The 16,283-nt window shown below is 41.4% G+C and overlaps 1 protein-coding gene and 1 long non-coding RNA gene across 2 annotated transcripts; both read left to right on the forward strand.

Annotated features, from left to right (window-relative positions):
- Positions 1 to 1,462: 1,462 nt before the first annotated feature.
- LOC121871114 (dipeptidase 1-like) lies at positions 1,463 to 5,350 on the forward strand (the record flags this gene model as incomplete). The annotated part of the gene is given in 3 exon segments (XM_042373262.1): positions 1,463 to 1,538; positions 3,623 to 3,761; positions 4,055 to 5,350. Coding segments are annotated over 3 exon segments (335 nt in total), but the record flags the coding sequence as incomplete, so codon positions are not given.
- A 4,362-nt stretch (positions 5,351 to 9,712) lies between these two features.
- LOC121871113 lies at positions 9,713 to 14,487 on the forward strand. The gene is made up of 3 exons (XR_006089830.1): positions 9,713 to 9,951; positions 13,407 to 13,567; positions 14,364 to 14,487. It is a non-coding gene; the product is annotated as an uncharacterized LOC121871113 (long non-coding RNA).
- Positions 14,488 to 16,283: the final 1,796 nt, after the last annotated feature.

Genomic DNA, 16,283 nt, shown 5'->3' on the forward strand with positions numbered 1-16,283 from the left:
TAGGGTTGCCATATCTGAACATTCAAAAAAGAGGACGCTCGCGAAGACATCCTCCCCCCCCCCCGCCAGGAACACACAGGCTAATATACAACATACATGGTATAGAAATCTAAAAAAAAAAATACCTTTGCTTAAGACTGAACATCTTCATTCCCTTAGCTGCAGTCTTCTTCCCCCACTGTGTGTGTGACTTTATGTGCCCATGCATACTTTTCTGTAGATCGGATCTTTTTCAGTATTGGATGATAGCTCTTTAGAAAGGTATAGAAGTCACTGCAAGGTGTTTCTCGGAAGTTGTACTGTACAGTCAGAATGCCTTTCATTGTTTCAACACTCAATTTGTTCCTTTCCTTTGTCCATTGACTTTGCATCAGTGAAAAAACCCTTTCTACATTTGCATTGTGAGATGATATAGCAAAGAAGAATTGTGCAATTCTTAGCAATTCTGAGTGGCATTCAATGTTCTTTGATTTTTCAAAGTATCTGGTCGTCCACTTTTTATGTGTTGGCAGATTACTAAATTCTTCATCACTTGTAATTTTCCACAAACTGCTTCAGGTTACTAACTTGGTCAAAACACTTCATCAACTTCTACCCCCCTTATCAATCAAATATTTGACAGCTAAGTTGACAACACCGTACAGGCGTACAAGTGACTCAGCTGACGAAAACTGAAAGAGATCTCTACGGTTTCCACCTTCCCTCTCTTTCTCTCCCGTCATTACAGTTTCATGTTTTTTTTTTCCGTGGAGAAAATGATGGAAGCTGAAATTCCGGACTTTTGAAGAATTTTATAAATTCCTTCCGGATGAAGATTTCGAGACCTAAATGGAGGACATGTCCGGGAAAATACGGACGTATGGCAACCCTACTGTAAATGCACTAGTGAAGGGGACTGTACACACACCAAAAAAAGTCTGTCAATTCTCTCCCGTCCATGAACCTGTGAATCCGAGACATCACACAGTACACCACTTATGGGCCCAACAATGTATGATGAGTCAGATTCACAGGGACGGAAGGCTGACACAACTAGTGTTGGTGGGTGAACTTAACAGGGATTGTGTATCTAAACATTAATTTCTAATGAGTTTTGTTGTTATTTAGACTTGAATATAGAAAACAGTGTTCTGCAGCTGTAACCAACCATACATTATATGACCCACGAGTAGAGGCCAGATATTAACAAGTGTCTAAGGAATTTTGTCAGTAATTGTATATAGAAAACAGTATTATAAAAAGACCCGGTTGTGTATAACGAGGCAGGTGCTTAAAGATTAAGACAGTTTAGATATAAATAATCTCCTCCTTCAATATCTCTCTATCTAACCTAACCTAACCACTAGCCCTAATCTACTCGCCATCTACTAGCCATAAATTACTAGCCACGAGTTACTAGCCCCCATCTACTAACCACCATATACTAGCTACCAACTGCTAATGACCTCTAACTACCCCTCAGAACACATCAACCACGTCAGAAAAGTCGCCGGTATTGACCACGTCGGCATCGGGGCAGACTTTGATGGCATAAACATGTGAGTATAGACAACAGGTTAAGAGTGAGCTTATCATCGGACAATGTCTTCCTCCCTCTCCCTCTGTACTCTCCCACCTCCTTCCTCCCTCCTTCCCCTCCCCCCCTCCACCCCTTTCTCTCCTCCTTTCCTCTCTCTATCCCCCCACCCACTCCTCATCCTCTCCCACTCCCTTTTTCTCCTCCTCCTTCCTTCCTTCCTCCCTCTCCCTCTGTACTCTCCCACCTCCTTCCTCCCTCCTTCCCCTCCCCTCCCACCTCATCCTCTCCCACTCTTTCTCTCCTTCCTTCCTCTACTTCCTCTCCCTCTGTCCCCTCCCACCTCCTTCCCTCATCTCTTTCTCCTCCCTTCCCACCTTCATTTCTCCTTTGCCTCCCCAAGCTCCAGGCACTGTGTGTGTGTGTGTGTGTGTGTGTGTGTGTGTGTGTGTGTGTGTGTCTAGACTTTTAGCGTCAAGCTTTGAGACAAATTAAAATAATGAATAGCGGTAATTACGAAGTTGACAGATGCTTCGAAGTTCGTGAGATCCCGAGACTAACTGATGAGGTGTAGTGTGGTGGTGGTGATGATGGTGGTGATGATGGTAATGAGGGTGGTGATGATGATGGTGGTGGTGGTGATGATGATGGTGATGGTGGTGATGGTGGTGGTGATGATGGTGATGAGGGTGGTGATGATGATGATGGTGGTGGTGGTGGCGGTGATGATGGTGGTGATAGTGATGGTGATGGTGGTGGTGGTTTCATGACCAGACTTGACCAACACTTCAGCAGGTTCAGATACATTCAGGAGCCTGTACAGTACATACCCAGTACTTACCAACATTGGCGTGACCTACCGCCCAAGCGGCTAATGAGCCGATCTGCGGTGAAGAGGATAAAAGTAAAAAGTAAAAAAGTAAAAGAACATCAATATCATAACCCCTAAAACATGAAATCAGTTCACGAACAACCAAAAATCTACCTAACTTATGATAGATAGTTCACATCTACTGTAATTTACTACCTAACACATTAAAAACAATAATGAAATAATATCTTCATGAAAGTATGCAGCTAAAACCATTAAGGAGAAGCTAAATAAATGTTTGACACAACCGCCATCTGCATAGACGCTGGCTGTGTGGCATCAAGCTTAGCAACAGCAACGCAACACGACTGGGGACACTGCCTCTGTTGACCCTTAGCAATACTCCCCTTCCCGCTCTCACACACAAAGAACTGTTCAGTCCCTTTCTGGTTTTGTCCTTATGATAATTATTTATTTAATTTTTTTTTTTTTGCAAATTGTGTACATTATATAGGATTATGTTTGCATGTAACTGAATAAAAAAATATGAGATATATTTATATAACTGAAATCATGAGCTGAAAACTAAACATAACACACACCTCACCCTGGTAAGGAGAGCGCTAGGGGCACGCAATTTGAATATTTGCCGGGATCCAAATTCGTAAAGCAGGGGAAGCTTTCGTAACATGAAAAAATAGGTGGTAATTTAGGAAATACGTATTAGCGAATTTTCGTATCTCGAACGTTCGTATAGAGAGGGATACCTGTAGTCATTAGAACAAATAATAATTACCTAAGTATCAAATTCTTAACTACAGATCCCTAATCAGCATGTTTAGGAGTACTTATATAAATATTCTGAAAAAACAGCAACTTCAAGATGCAGCTGAAACCTTAAACCTTAATGGGATATTTTACCCTGGACCAACTTTTTCTCTTGGAATTGGAATTTAATTTTTTTAACTACTTAAGTACTATACAGTCACCCACACTAGCCCTGTCACCTCTCCTCCTGAACCACGAACCCAGAAATTTAGACTCGTGAACCCGAAGCAGTAACACCGATGCATTATTCTATCCATAAATGCTTCGGATTCATGAGTCTGAATCTCGAGGTTTGTGGTTCAGGAGGAGAGGCGACAGGAGTTTTGTGGATGACTGTACAGTACATCCAGAATAACGCCCAAAACGCTAAAAACCGCCAGAATTCGAGAGGGTTGACAGTACATCTGGAGACTAGTAAACGACTAACACATCCCTCCACCTACTAACACCCACTCTGTCTTTTTCAGGCTACCTGTCGGGCTGGAGGATGTGTCTGGCTACCCGAGACTCTTCGCTGAGCTCCTCTCTGATCCCAATTGGTCACTACAGGACCTGAGGAAGCTGGCTGGCCATAACCTACTGAGGGTGATGCGTGACGTCGAGAGGGTAGGTGTACAAGCGCATACACACTTTTTCTTTCTTTCTCTAACACAAGGACGCAGGTAGCTACATGGGGTACCTTACCTGAATGAAAAGATAATTGTGTGTGGGTGTGTGTGTGTGTGTGTGTGTGTGTTTTATCCTGCAAATCATCACCATCATTATCATTGACATCATCCATCCATCAACCTACCTACTTAAATAACCACCCATCCATTTATCCATCCACCTATCCATGTATGTATGTATGTATGTATGTATGTATGTATGTACTGTACCGTTTGTTTGTTTGTGTACAGGTTCGTGTAGAGATGCAGCAGCAGAGGTCAGCGCCCTATGAGGAAGAAATCAACAAACTCCCCGCTGACCAACAGTCCTGCTTCTACCGTTTCACCCGCCCTACTGACGACGTTGACTGATCACCTGCTTCCTGACTTTCTTCATCTGCTCACCTGCTGATGTCTGCGGTCCTGCATCTGCTGACCTGATTAATATATTGACCTTACTCACCTTGTCTACCTTGTGACCTGTTGGACCAGGTGTGGGGGTAATAATCTTGGAGTGAGATTCACCAACATTTACAGCTGTTATGTTTAAGATCATACAAGTTGACAGTACAAGTGTGTGTGTGTGTGTATAGGTCATTCTTCTTCCTTTTCGTTTCTCTCCTCATTTCTAAAGGTTTCTGTTCCTCTTGGTAGATAAAAACGTGGATTATTTTGTCATGTGTTCACGTCTATCACTCCTGAACTTAAATATACACCAGAGAATAATAATAATACTCATTCAACATCATCTATGAGACTTCACCTTAACTTAACAGCCACGATGACAAGAGACCGCAATCCTATTTTATAATTATTCATCTTCTACATAAGTAAATTCCTTTTAGATATGTCTGAGCAAAAAACACATTTACATACATTACCTAAGAAATGATTAAAAAGGACCTTGTAAATAGTTAAACGTGTTATGGAAGATGAATATACCTGTAGTATGTGTGATCGTTAGTTTGGTTACCAGGTGGGAGTCGACTCTCTGGCTCCAGTACGTTAGAGACCCTCCTTGACCAAGTTAGACTAGACTCTTGGATTCGATACCTTCAAGTGTGTGGGTTCGAATCCTTGCACCCAATGGAGCTAAAGTGTTCCATTAGTAATAATATCTATCTTAAGTCACCATACTCAAAAGATTTACTGATCCCATTCAAGGGGTTAAATCATCGTAATCAGGAGGTTAAATCATTATATTAGAGGGTTTAATCATTGCAGGGGTTAAATCATTATATTCAAGAGGTTAAATCATTGTACTCAAGAGGCTAAATCATTGTATTCAAGGGGTTAAATCGTTGCAGGGGTTAATTATATTCAAGAGGTTAAATCATTGTACTCAAGAGGTTAAATCTTTATATTCAAGAGGTAAATCATTGTACTGAAGGGGTTAAATCCTCATCATATTCCAGGGCTACATCATTGGACTGAAGAGATTTGGCTTTTGAGGGAAAATTATCAGCAATTTGTTAGTCTCGTGTTTGAAACCAGACTTGTAAACTGTACGTCGTGTCCAACTTTTAATATTGGCAACTTTTTCATATATTTGTGAGTTTTATTATCCTTTTATCATCACAGGTCACTATCAAGTCAGTCTACATGTCACTATCAAGTCAGTCTACATGTCACTATCAAGTCAGTCTACATGTCACTATCAAGTCAGTCTACATGTCACTATCAAGTCAGTCTACATGTAACTATCCAGTCAGTATTCATGTCACTATCAAGTCAGTCTACATGTCACTATCAAGTCAGTCTACATGTCACTATCAAGTCAGTCTACATGTCACTATCAAGTCAGTCTACATGTCACTATCCAGTCAGTCTACATGTCACTATCAAGTCAATCTACATGTCACTATCCAGTCAGTCTACATGTCACTATCAAGTCAATCTACATGTCACTATCCAGTCAGTCTACATGTCACTATCAAGTCAGTCTACATGTCACTATCCAGTCAGTCTACATGTTACTATCAAGTCAGTCTACATGTCACTATCCAGTCAGTCTACATGTCACTATCAAGTCAGTCTGCATGTAACTATCAGTCGATATTCATGTCACTATCAAGTCGGTCTACATGTCACTATCAGAGTCAGTCTACATGTCACTATCGTTAGTCTACATGTCACTATCAGTCAGTCCTACATGTTGCCTATCAAGTCAGTCTACATGTCACTATCAAGTCCCAGTCTACATGTCACTATCAAGTCAGTCTACATGTAACTATCCAGTCCAATATTCCATGTCACTATCAAGTCAGTCTACATGTCACTATCAAGTCGATCTACATGTCACTATCAAGTCAGTCATATCACCTATCAAGTCAGTCTACATGTCACCTATCAGTCAAATATTCATGTCACTATCAGGTAGTCTACATGTCACTATCAAGTCAGTCTACATGTCACTATCAAGTCAGTCTACATGTCACTATCCAGTCAGTCTACATGTCACTATCAAGTCAATCTACATGTCACTATCCAGTCAGTCTACATGTCACTATCAAGTCAGTCTACATGTCACTATCCAGTCAGTCTACATGTTACTATCAAGTCAGTCTACATGTCACTATCCAGTCAGTCTACATGTTACTATCAAGTCAGTCTACATGTCACTATCCAGTCAGTCTACATGTCACTATCAAGTCAATCTACATGTCACTATCCAGTCAGTCTACATGTCACTATCAAGTCAATCTACATGTCACTATCCAGTCAGTCTACATGTCACTATCAAGTCAGTCTACATGTCACTATCCAGTCAGTCTACATGTTACTATCAAGTCAGTCTACATGTCACTATCCAGTCAGTCTACATGTCGAGTGACAATGAAAAGAAATTTATGATTCATTTACCTGAGGTTAAGGCCATAGTGAATGAGCCACCACCTGTTTCATCAAGTACTGCTCAGTACTGGTCCTTGTTACCTTAGTTAACCTGCTGCAGCTATGTGGATCATCTTTGGTACAGTCATTATAAAACTATCTAATATTGACACCATCTGGCATAACTTAGTCTAGGAAAATATCCCTGTGTTTACTGTACCTCTCCCATAGTTTCTTGGAAATTGATGCCAAAAGAAATTTAAAACTCCAACTTTGAGGTGACACTGTCAGTATATATGTAGAAGGTGTTAAATTCATTTAATTAATTACTGAACAATCCACACTTCCCTCGATGACAAGACCAACAAAGTATCTTATCAGTGAGGCTGAGTAGAGTTCTTTTACGACACACGAGCTGTCTTTTACCTGCTAGAAATCTGTCAACAGCAGCTGTAAGTCTGATCCCACACCGAACAAGACCACAATTGGTAGTGGAGATGCACAAGTTCCAACAATTCCCTGAAAAGGGCAGATGGAAACAGACTAAACTTTGTAGCTGTAAATGACATGTAAAATATCATCACAATAATATTGTTATCGTTAGAATTCCCGCCGAAATTTTTGTTTAGCCTTTTTGTGTTTATAAAGTACTGTAGCAAGATTATTTCACATAAACAGCGAATGGTATAACATACAATTAATTACCTGTATATTATAATGGTAATATTTTTAGTAATGTACTTCATAACCATTCACTAATTAAGGTTGAAGCTGCCTCACCTGTTGGGTAAAGTGCCGTAGTGCAGGCACCAGTCTAGTGGCCCTCTTGTGGACGCTCTCAATCATCTGACAGTCTCTAGCATATCTCGGGGACCAGATAGTGAGACTGTCCGCTGCTGTACACGACCACATTGTGGGTCGGGTGTCATGGTCACAGTGTGTGTGATGATTCATATTATGCTCCACGCCCACAAAACATGTGGATAACTGGTGAGTTACCCCGCGGAGGAAACGTTTTTTTCTAGCTTAAGTGCCGTCCATTTTCTCTAACTTTCTGAAACCAACCTCTCTATAAAGTAAACTTGAATGTGTGTGAGGACACCGCTGTTTTGGGTCAACTTAGATATGTCTGATTACAGATGAAGCATTCAAGATCCTTTGTGACTGACTTTGAAAGCTTCATTTGTATTTATTTTTAATGAAATTGTCAATATAAGTCAGGGTAGAGATTACTGTGAGAATGAGGTATTGACGTCTTCCCTAGAGACGCTGTTAGTTGCTAACTAATGCTGAAGCTACCTCTTTGTGATCAGTGAACCTCAGAGAATCTGATATTTGTATCGAAAGTATTGTCAATTATCTTGTTTAGAAACTAATTAATTATTCTGAAGGGAAGTATCAGCCTCCTTATCTTGACCATCTAACGGGGTGTAACCTAATACTCCTTGTCTTATGCTCCTCCCACCAGGGACTGCCATCCTGAAACTTGAAATCAATTTAATTTTTGTCTTTTAAAACTCAGTCATTGCATAGTTTGAAAAAATGACATAAGTCAATTAAAATGAGTTCGTAGCCTGATTTCCACACATGAAAGGTGTGTAGTAACAGAGGTTGTTTTAGATCTGTGTGAGTACACAGGGGTGGGGAAGTACGGGCTGAGACAGTCTCAGACTAAAATCCGCCATCGCCCTATTCACAGATTCCTGTAGGTCAAGAGTGGTCGTTGTATGTTGGGACGACATCCAGCCCTCGTAGTGGAGATGGATGAAACCACGGAGACCGAGTCGCGTTACAGTATATCCACGCGGCCCAGCCAGGCCAGCCGCCCGCCAGGCCAGCCGCCCGCCAGGCGCCAGTCTGTGTTGCAGTCCTTGATCTCACGCACTATAGTTAACACAGCCAGCTCACAGTAGCAGTGTTGTGTTTTGAGTCCACCTCTAAGTAGTGTGTGCTGGGGCTGTGTTATTCATCTGAGTACCCATGTATGCATCTCCTCAGGGTATAAGTGTGTGGAAGCAACAAGAGTATGAGGTCGCCACTTATTTCTTGGCGAATATAGAAAAATATCAGAAAGAAGCTACGTCCGTGATAATGTTAAGGTAGTATTGTTGGTGTGTCCCTAGAGTCCTGTGGTTGGTTAAGAGTTGAGGATCTCAGGTACTGTGTATTGTTGGTGCTCAAGTGACCAGCATAATATGTAAAGTACTTGAGAGTATTATCAGAGATGCCGCGATGGAACATCTACTACGGAACAACCTTGTAAAGGATTGCCAACACGGTTTTATGCCGGGGCGCTCCTGCTTAACACAATTGCTCAAGGTATTGGATATTTGGACCCATATTCTGGAACGGGGTGGTAATATCGACAATATTAACCAAGATTTTGCCAAGGCTTTCGACAGTGGACCCCATGAAAGGCTGAAAATCAAACTGGAAGGGTACGGAATTCGGGGAAATGTCCCAGCATGGATAGAAGACTTTCTACATGACCACAAGCAGTGTGTGGTGATTAATGGCACGAAACCATCATCCGTACCTGTCACAAGTGGGTACCACAGGGCAGTGTATTGGGCCCGCTGTTGTTTGTTTGTTTCATAAATAACATGCCTGACGTTGTACACTCCTCCATACAAATGTTTGCCAATGACGCCAAGTTATTTCGGGAAATCAAGAACCAAGCTACTACTACTAGGCTACGCCCACTGCCGTAGATATTTCAGATTCTTGCACTGGAATTGCGATGGTCATACACAATTTTATAACAAACACGAGGGGATTTGTGCAAACATCACAGTTGCTTGTGTTTCACGTCTTTGCCTTGACGTTCTGAATGTGTACACACACACACACACACACATACACACACACACGCACACACATACACTATCACACAGTAAATTCCATATGATCAATGATATATAACAACGTGAAAACGTTAACACAGGCTCACTCCGCTGGTTACCATGGAAACAGGGAACGCTACCCTCACGCCCTGGGTCTTAGCTCGTCGCGTCGCCAACAGATGGAGGTGACCGGGGCTCAGTGGCTCACGTTTCTTTTATCTTTCCTGTCTGTCTATCTCATGACGTCACCACAACAACACACCTGCCGAGCTCTTGGTCAGTTGTGGGATGGTAACAGCAGGTGTGTGATACAACTCTCCATCACTTTAAGGAAGAATAAAGATCAGAGAAGAAGATGGAAAGGCTTCATAAATGATCAATTATGAAGGTTGTTGGAGGGAGAGAACTACTACCATTACTTTACCAAGAAGACTTATAAAAGGATTAAGAATTGATCAATACCACAACGGCCAGGTAAGCCCAGCCTCCTACACCTAGTATCTCTCTCTCTCTCTTATTCACTCGCTCTCTTTTCTCTTCCAATATTATTTCAGGTAAAGATGGAGGAGACAGTTAACACCAGATATGACTTGAAGAACCTGACCTAACCTACTGTACCTAAACTGGTCAATTTGAAGTTTAGACTAACCACGGTTCTCGAGTTGAGCAATGTGTTTTACTGATAGTTTAAACAATTGTAACACTTTATTGTTTAAACCAGGGGTCCACAACCTTTATACACTAGTCGGCCACTTAAGGTGCAAGTAATCAGTGATCGGCTGCAGATGTACTAAGCCAACCTAAGTCAGCACTGTGTTCCACAGTACTGAATGTAAAATCATAAATGCCGGACTATATTTTATTGTCAGAAAATTGTTATAAACAACACCGATAATTAAGACTAAACATAGCATTCATTTCAGCGTATAACATACATACTCTGCTTTAAAATAATAGCACGAGTTAATTATAATGTAACAAAAGTAAGGAAACATAACTTTTAGCAGTACAAAATATGGTAATATGAAACTGTCTCCGAGCGGTACAAAATTTAGACGTCACTCGGCCGGCCACCAACGTACTGTAGCTCTTTCCCGATAAATGGGGGTTGTGGACCAATGGTTTAAACTACCAGCAAAACCCATTGCTCAACTCAGAGCCGTGGTTGGTCTAAACCGACCAAAGCGAGGCTGCATAGAACCTATTAAAACCCTACCTAACCATCTAATCTGTGCATTATCTTCCTTACAATCATCCAAACATCATATATCTAAAAAAATGAACTAAGTCAATCCAATATAAATCATAATGGTGGAGCAGATAGCGGCAATTTATGAGGAACTGCCACCACCAGAAGTTGTTTGATTTGGTTCATTTTTCCATAGATGTTCTTTGGGTAATGTACAGTACACCACTACCACCAGAAAAAAGTTTACACATTTAAAAAATTGGTCCAAAGAGTTGTTGTTGTTATTATTATTATTATTATTATTATTATTATTATTATTATTATTATTATTATTATTATTATTATTATAGTAAGTATTTTAAAAGATGTGACATTTACTAGAACTTAACCTAGCCACAGAACCCAGGAACTACCATATATCTAACCTAATCTAAGATTCCCTAGATGACCGAAACTAAAATAATACTAAAAGAGGCGACATTTACTAAAACCTGACCTAACCAACCTAACTTCCTAGCGGGGGACAGACCCCAGCCATATTAAACAGAAAGTACTTGTTTTGATATCCGTTACCAATGAAAGCAACTTCGTCGAAGCGTCATGGTGTAACTTGACGTTTTTTGTGGACACGAGAGCACGACAACGTTGAGGCGGGTGATGACCTTCCTGTAACTGTCCCATTGCTTTATTGCCTTGACTGTCAGGGACCACAAGAGGTATATGTCACCATCTACTTATACATAATAATTTAGATTTTAATCTTGTACGCTACCCATGCTTTGGTGGCTGCTAAATCCCACTGTCCTCAACTCACATCGAGTCATAGCGAGTCCTGTGAGACGCGAGTGCCAGTGTCCGCCGCATGGTCTTGTGACCCCCTGGGGTGTAATAAATTAATTAAATAATAACGTCGGTGTGTCGGCAGATTTATCGGAGGAATATTTACCGAGAATGTTAGATGTCTCTCTTACATGTAATTTGTGATAAAAATGCCACAAGCAAAAGTGATCTACCTAGACCACCAGCTAGGAAATTGGTTAGGTTAGGTTTCTTTGGTCAGGTTCATTATTATTCATTTCCCACTGAAGTGTATGGAAAGAGTTACTCAGAATGATGAGATATAACTATTGTTTGTGTTAAAACCATTAAAATTGGTGAAAGTTCACTTGTAAAAATTTACTATAATGTGTGGAAGAGGTTGTACTGTTTACTGTACAGTACAGTATGTACACACTAGCATACACTGCTATGGTACTTTTACACTTATTGAATGTACAATACAGTACTGCTCAGCACAGATAATATTTAAAACAGCAGTGAACGAGCGAACAAGCTTGTATAATGACAACAGGCAATGAATTGATGGTGTCATGATATGAGAGTTTGAAAAGGGAGGCTGTGAGATACAGCAGCCAATCATAGGCATCCCAGGGCAGTAGTGACCAATCATAGTTCACGGGCACTCTTGAGTGTACCCACCAGGAATGGCGAGATTTTTCCCTGAGTTTCTTTGACCGAGATGGTCAGTTGTAAATAAACAGAGCAGACAACAACAATGGCAGAAATATTTATGGTAAAACATAAATTTCTTCACTTACAAAAGCACATAGAGATCACTTTAGTTTATTGAAAAGTTTCCTAATGTTTCTCGTTAACCTGTTCACGTCTTTTAAAATATTACTTGGTTAATTTTTTAAATTTGTATTAATACTGTAATTAGTTTAGGTTAGACCTAAGGTACAGTCCCCTTCACTAGTGGGTCTACAGGGGCTCATCATATAAACATTCCACAAATCATTATCTTTGAGATATTTGTTGTAATATTGAATCCATAATATGTTTACTATTATGAATTTCCTTCCGTCTAATGTTATCGAACACAGGGCTGCCACACTGCACAAAACCTGATGAGCCCCTGTAAACACAGTACAGTAGTGGAGGGGGCTGTACCTAACCTCATATAGGCTACTGTACTATAACACGATACACAACTTCTCCTTCCTAACTTAACATCCCACCTCCTAGTCACTTACATCATTATAACCTGGACATTGAAGTAAGCTAACCTCACCTCACCTCTCTGCAGTATGTACCTTTACTTTGAAGTAAGCTAACCTCACCTCACCTCTCTGCAGTATGTACCTTTACTTTGAAGTAAGCTAACCTCACCTCACCTCTCTGCAGTATTTACCTTTACTTTGAAGTAAGCTAACCTCACCTCACCTCACCTCTCTGCAATATTTACCTTTTTGAAGTAAGCTAACCTCAATTCTATCTCTGCAGTATGTACCTTTACTTTGAAGTAAGCTAACCTCACCTCACCTCTCTGCAGTATGTACCTTTACTTTGAAGTAAGCTAACCTCACCTCACCTCTCTGCAGTATGTACCTTTACTTTGAAGTAAGCTAACCTCACCTCACCTCTCTGCAGTATTTACCTTTACTTTGAAGTAAGCTAACCTCACCTCACCTCACCTCTCTGCAATATTTTACTTCAATATGTAAATTGAATGGCCTTACATTACTCTCTGTTTATGTCACTTGGCTTAATTGTTCCACTTGTGAAGTTTATCATTGACTGTTTCATTACTGGCCTCAGAATGGATGACATGAAGATTAGACACCCTAGCTTATTTCACCCGATGATTAAACACCCTAATCTAACCTAACCTACTCTTAACTTAACCCAACCTAACCTAACCTCCCAAGTTCTTTATAGTTAATAATTTTGTTTGTTACAGATGTTACAACAAAACATTGGGAAATTGAACTGCTCCACCATGGCTGAAAATGGTAACTGGTGTATGGAACAAGAGCTGTCACCATGACACTGGCACCGTGGCACTGTACCACATATAACAAGGTGACACTGGCACCGTGGCACTGTACCACATATAACAAGGTAAACTATAGGAGAAACTCTCATACCTTAAAGAGGAGCTGTTTGTGCTCCTCAAACTCTTAAGACAAGCTGCTGTAACTTGTGCTCCTGTTAGTCATTTGTCTGTCTGTTTTCATAACTTTCTATCTGTCTAATTGCTTATGTATGTTTGTGTCTTTCAGTACATCTATCCATTATCTACCACTTATCTCTGTCACTTTATCTACTGTTTTATCTATAGTGCAGTATATATCAATCTATTTATCACGAAAGTAAAACCCCACTATTAAAATAATGGGGCTCTACCTATTACATTTATGAGATCTTATGAAGTACGAGGGACACCTTCTCCCCGGGGGAAAACAACAACGGTGGAAAAAATAAGGGGGAAAACCTTTAGACCGTAGATGTACAACTGACCGTGATCGGCACACACACACTCTTATGGGGAAGAAGATATTTGTAATAAATGCATCCTTTGTGATAACCTGGGTAGTCTTATGGCTTATCTATATCTGTATGTATGTACAGTACTGATTATTTATATTTTCATCTCCTTATGTGTCAGTCTATCAGCCAATCTATCTATGTTTACCTGTATAAACTACTGTATTAATGTACCACTAATTTAGCTGGGAATATTAAGACAAAAATGACAGAGTTTGTCAAGCATGGAAAGCTTACAGTCCCAAGATGTTGACATAAACCAAACTTGCATAAAACATACAACTTCTGTACTGAATGACTATTAATTTATGGACATATTTTTATCATAAACTGTTGTGTATATTAAATGTTTTTTGTTTGTTTGTTACAGATGAGTTAACAACTAAACCTTGAGAAACTAACATGTGGATCATGGAGACACTGCTGTTACAGGTGTGTCTTTCTGTATGTTGTATTTATCCATATCTCTATTTTTCTATATATGTCCAACTGTTTATCTTTACTATATTATATCTATATTTCTTTCTATCAGTCCTTTAATATCTGTATGTCAGTCAATATTTGTTATCTATCAGTTGTCAGACTATCTATAGCTACAAGTATCTGTCAGTCTGTCTTATATTTATAGAAAGGTGTTGGCAGCAGTGAGTGTGCAAGGTTGATACACAAGAGGTGCTTTGAAGTGGATAAGTGTTGCACATGTGGCTTTAGCAAGGCTGGAGACACTCAACATTGAGGATATATCCCTGGACTGTGTCAATGAGTGTGACATGATCAGTGCTGGAGGGGGTGCTGAAGGCTGCTGTGTTGTGAGTCATGGATGAGTTCTGCTGCCTGGGTGACATGATCAGTGCTGGAGGGGGTGCTGAAGGCTGCTGTGTTGTGAGTCATGGATGAGTTCTGCTGCCTGGGTGACATGATCAGTGCTGGAGGGGGTGCTGAAGGCTGCTGTGTTGTGAGTCATGAAGGCTGCTGTGTTGTGAGTCATGGAATGGGTTCTGCTGCCTGGGTGACATGATCAGTGCTGGATGGGGTGCTGAAGGCTGCTGTGTTGTGAGTCATGGATGAGTTCTGCTGCCTGGGTGACATGATCAGTGTTGGAGAGGGTGATGAAGGCTGCTGTGTTGTGAGTCATGGAATGGGTTCTGCTGCCTGGGTGACATGATCAGTGCTGGATGGGGTGCTGAAGGCTGCTGTGTTGTGAGTCATGGATGAGTTCTGCTGCCTGGGTGACATGATCAGTGTTGGAGAGGGTGATGAAGGCTGCTGTGTTGTGAGTCATGGAATGGGTTCTGCTGCCTGGGTGACATGATCAGTGCTGGATGGGGTGCTGAAGGCTGCTGTGTTGTGAGTCATGGATGAGTTCTGCTGCCTGGGTGACATGATCAGTGTTGGAGAGGGTGATGAAGGCTGCTGTGTTGTGAGTCATGGAATGGGTTCTGCTGCCTGGGTGACATGATCAGTGCTGGATGGGGTGCTGAAGGCTGCTGTGTTGTGAGTCATGGATGAGTTCTGCTGCCTGGGTGACATGATCAGTGTTGGAGAGGGTGATGAAGGCTGCTGTGTTGTGAGTCATGGAATGGGTTCTGCTGCCTGGGTGACATGATCAGTGCTGGATGGGGTGCTGAAGGCTGCTGTGTTGTGAGTCATGGATGAGTTCTGCTGCCTGGGGGTGACATGATCAGTGCTGAGGGGGTGCTGAAGGCTGCTACAGTGAGTCATGGATGAGTTCTCTGCTGCCTGGGTGATAAGGACTGCGCTGGAGGGGGTGCTGAAGGCTGCTGTGTTGTGAGTCATGGATGAGTTCTGCTGCCTGGGTGACATGATCAGTGCTGGAGGGGGTGCTGAAGGCTGCTGTGTTGTGAGTCATGGACGAGTTCTGCTGCCTGGGGGTGACATGATTAGTGCTGGAAAGGGTTCTGTTCATTGTCAAAGAGTCAGAAATGGCTGGAGGAAGATTAGGACTTTCCCATCACATGAAAGGAAGAATGTATACAACTGGTGTGAGAAGTGTGGTGTTATATATCCGTGAAACATGGGCAGTCTTGAGTGAACTGAAATGAGAATGGTGAGGTGGTTGTGTACTGTGACGCTGAAAGATAAGAATCACCGTTCAGAGCTAAGAGGACGGCTGGGTATTGAGAGTATCGGCCAAGATTTACGTATAAGTAGACCGAGATCGGGAGTGTGGGGAGAATGGATGAGACCAGCTGGGTTAAGTGTTGCATGACTCTAAATGTGGTGAGGAGGAGAGCCAGTGGTAGGTGGCCAAGAATGACATGGGGAGAGA

This window comes from Homarus americanus, unplaced genomic scaffold (assembly GCF_018991925.1).
Source record: "Homarus americanus isolate GMGI-L3 unplaced genomic scaffold, GMGI_Hamer_2.0 scaffold19013, whole genome shotgun sequence".
Lineage (NCBI taxonomy): Eukaryota > Metazoa > Arthropoda > Malacostraca > Decapoda > Nephropidae > Homarus > Homarus americanus.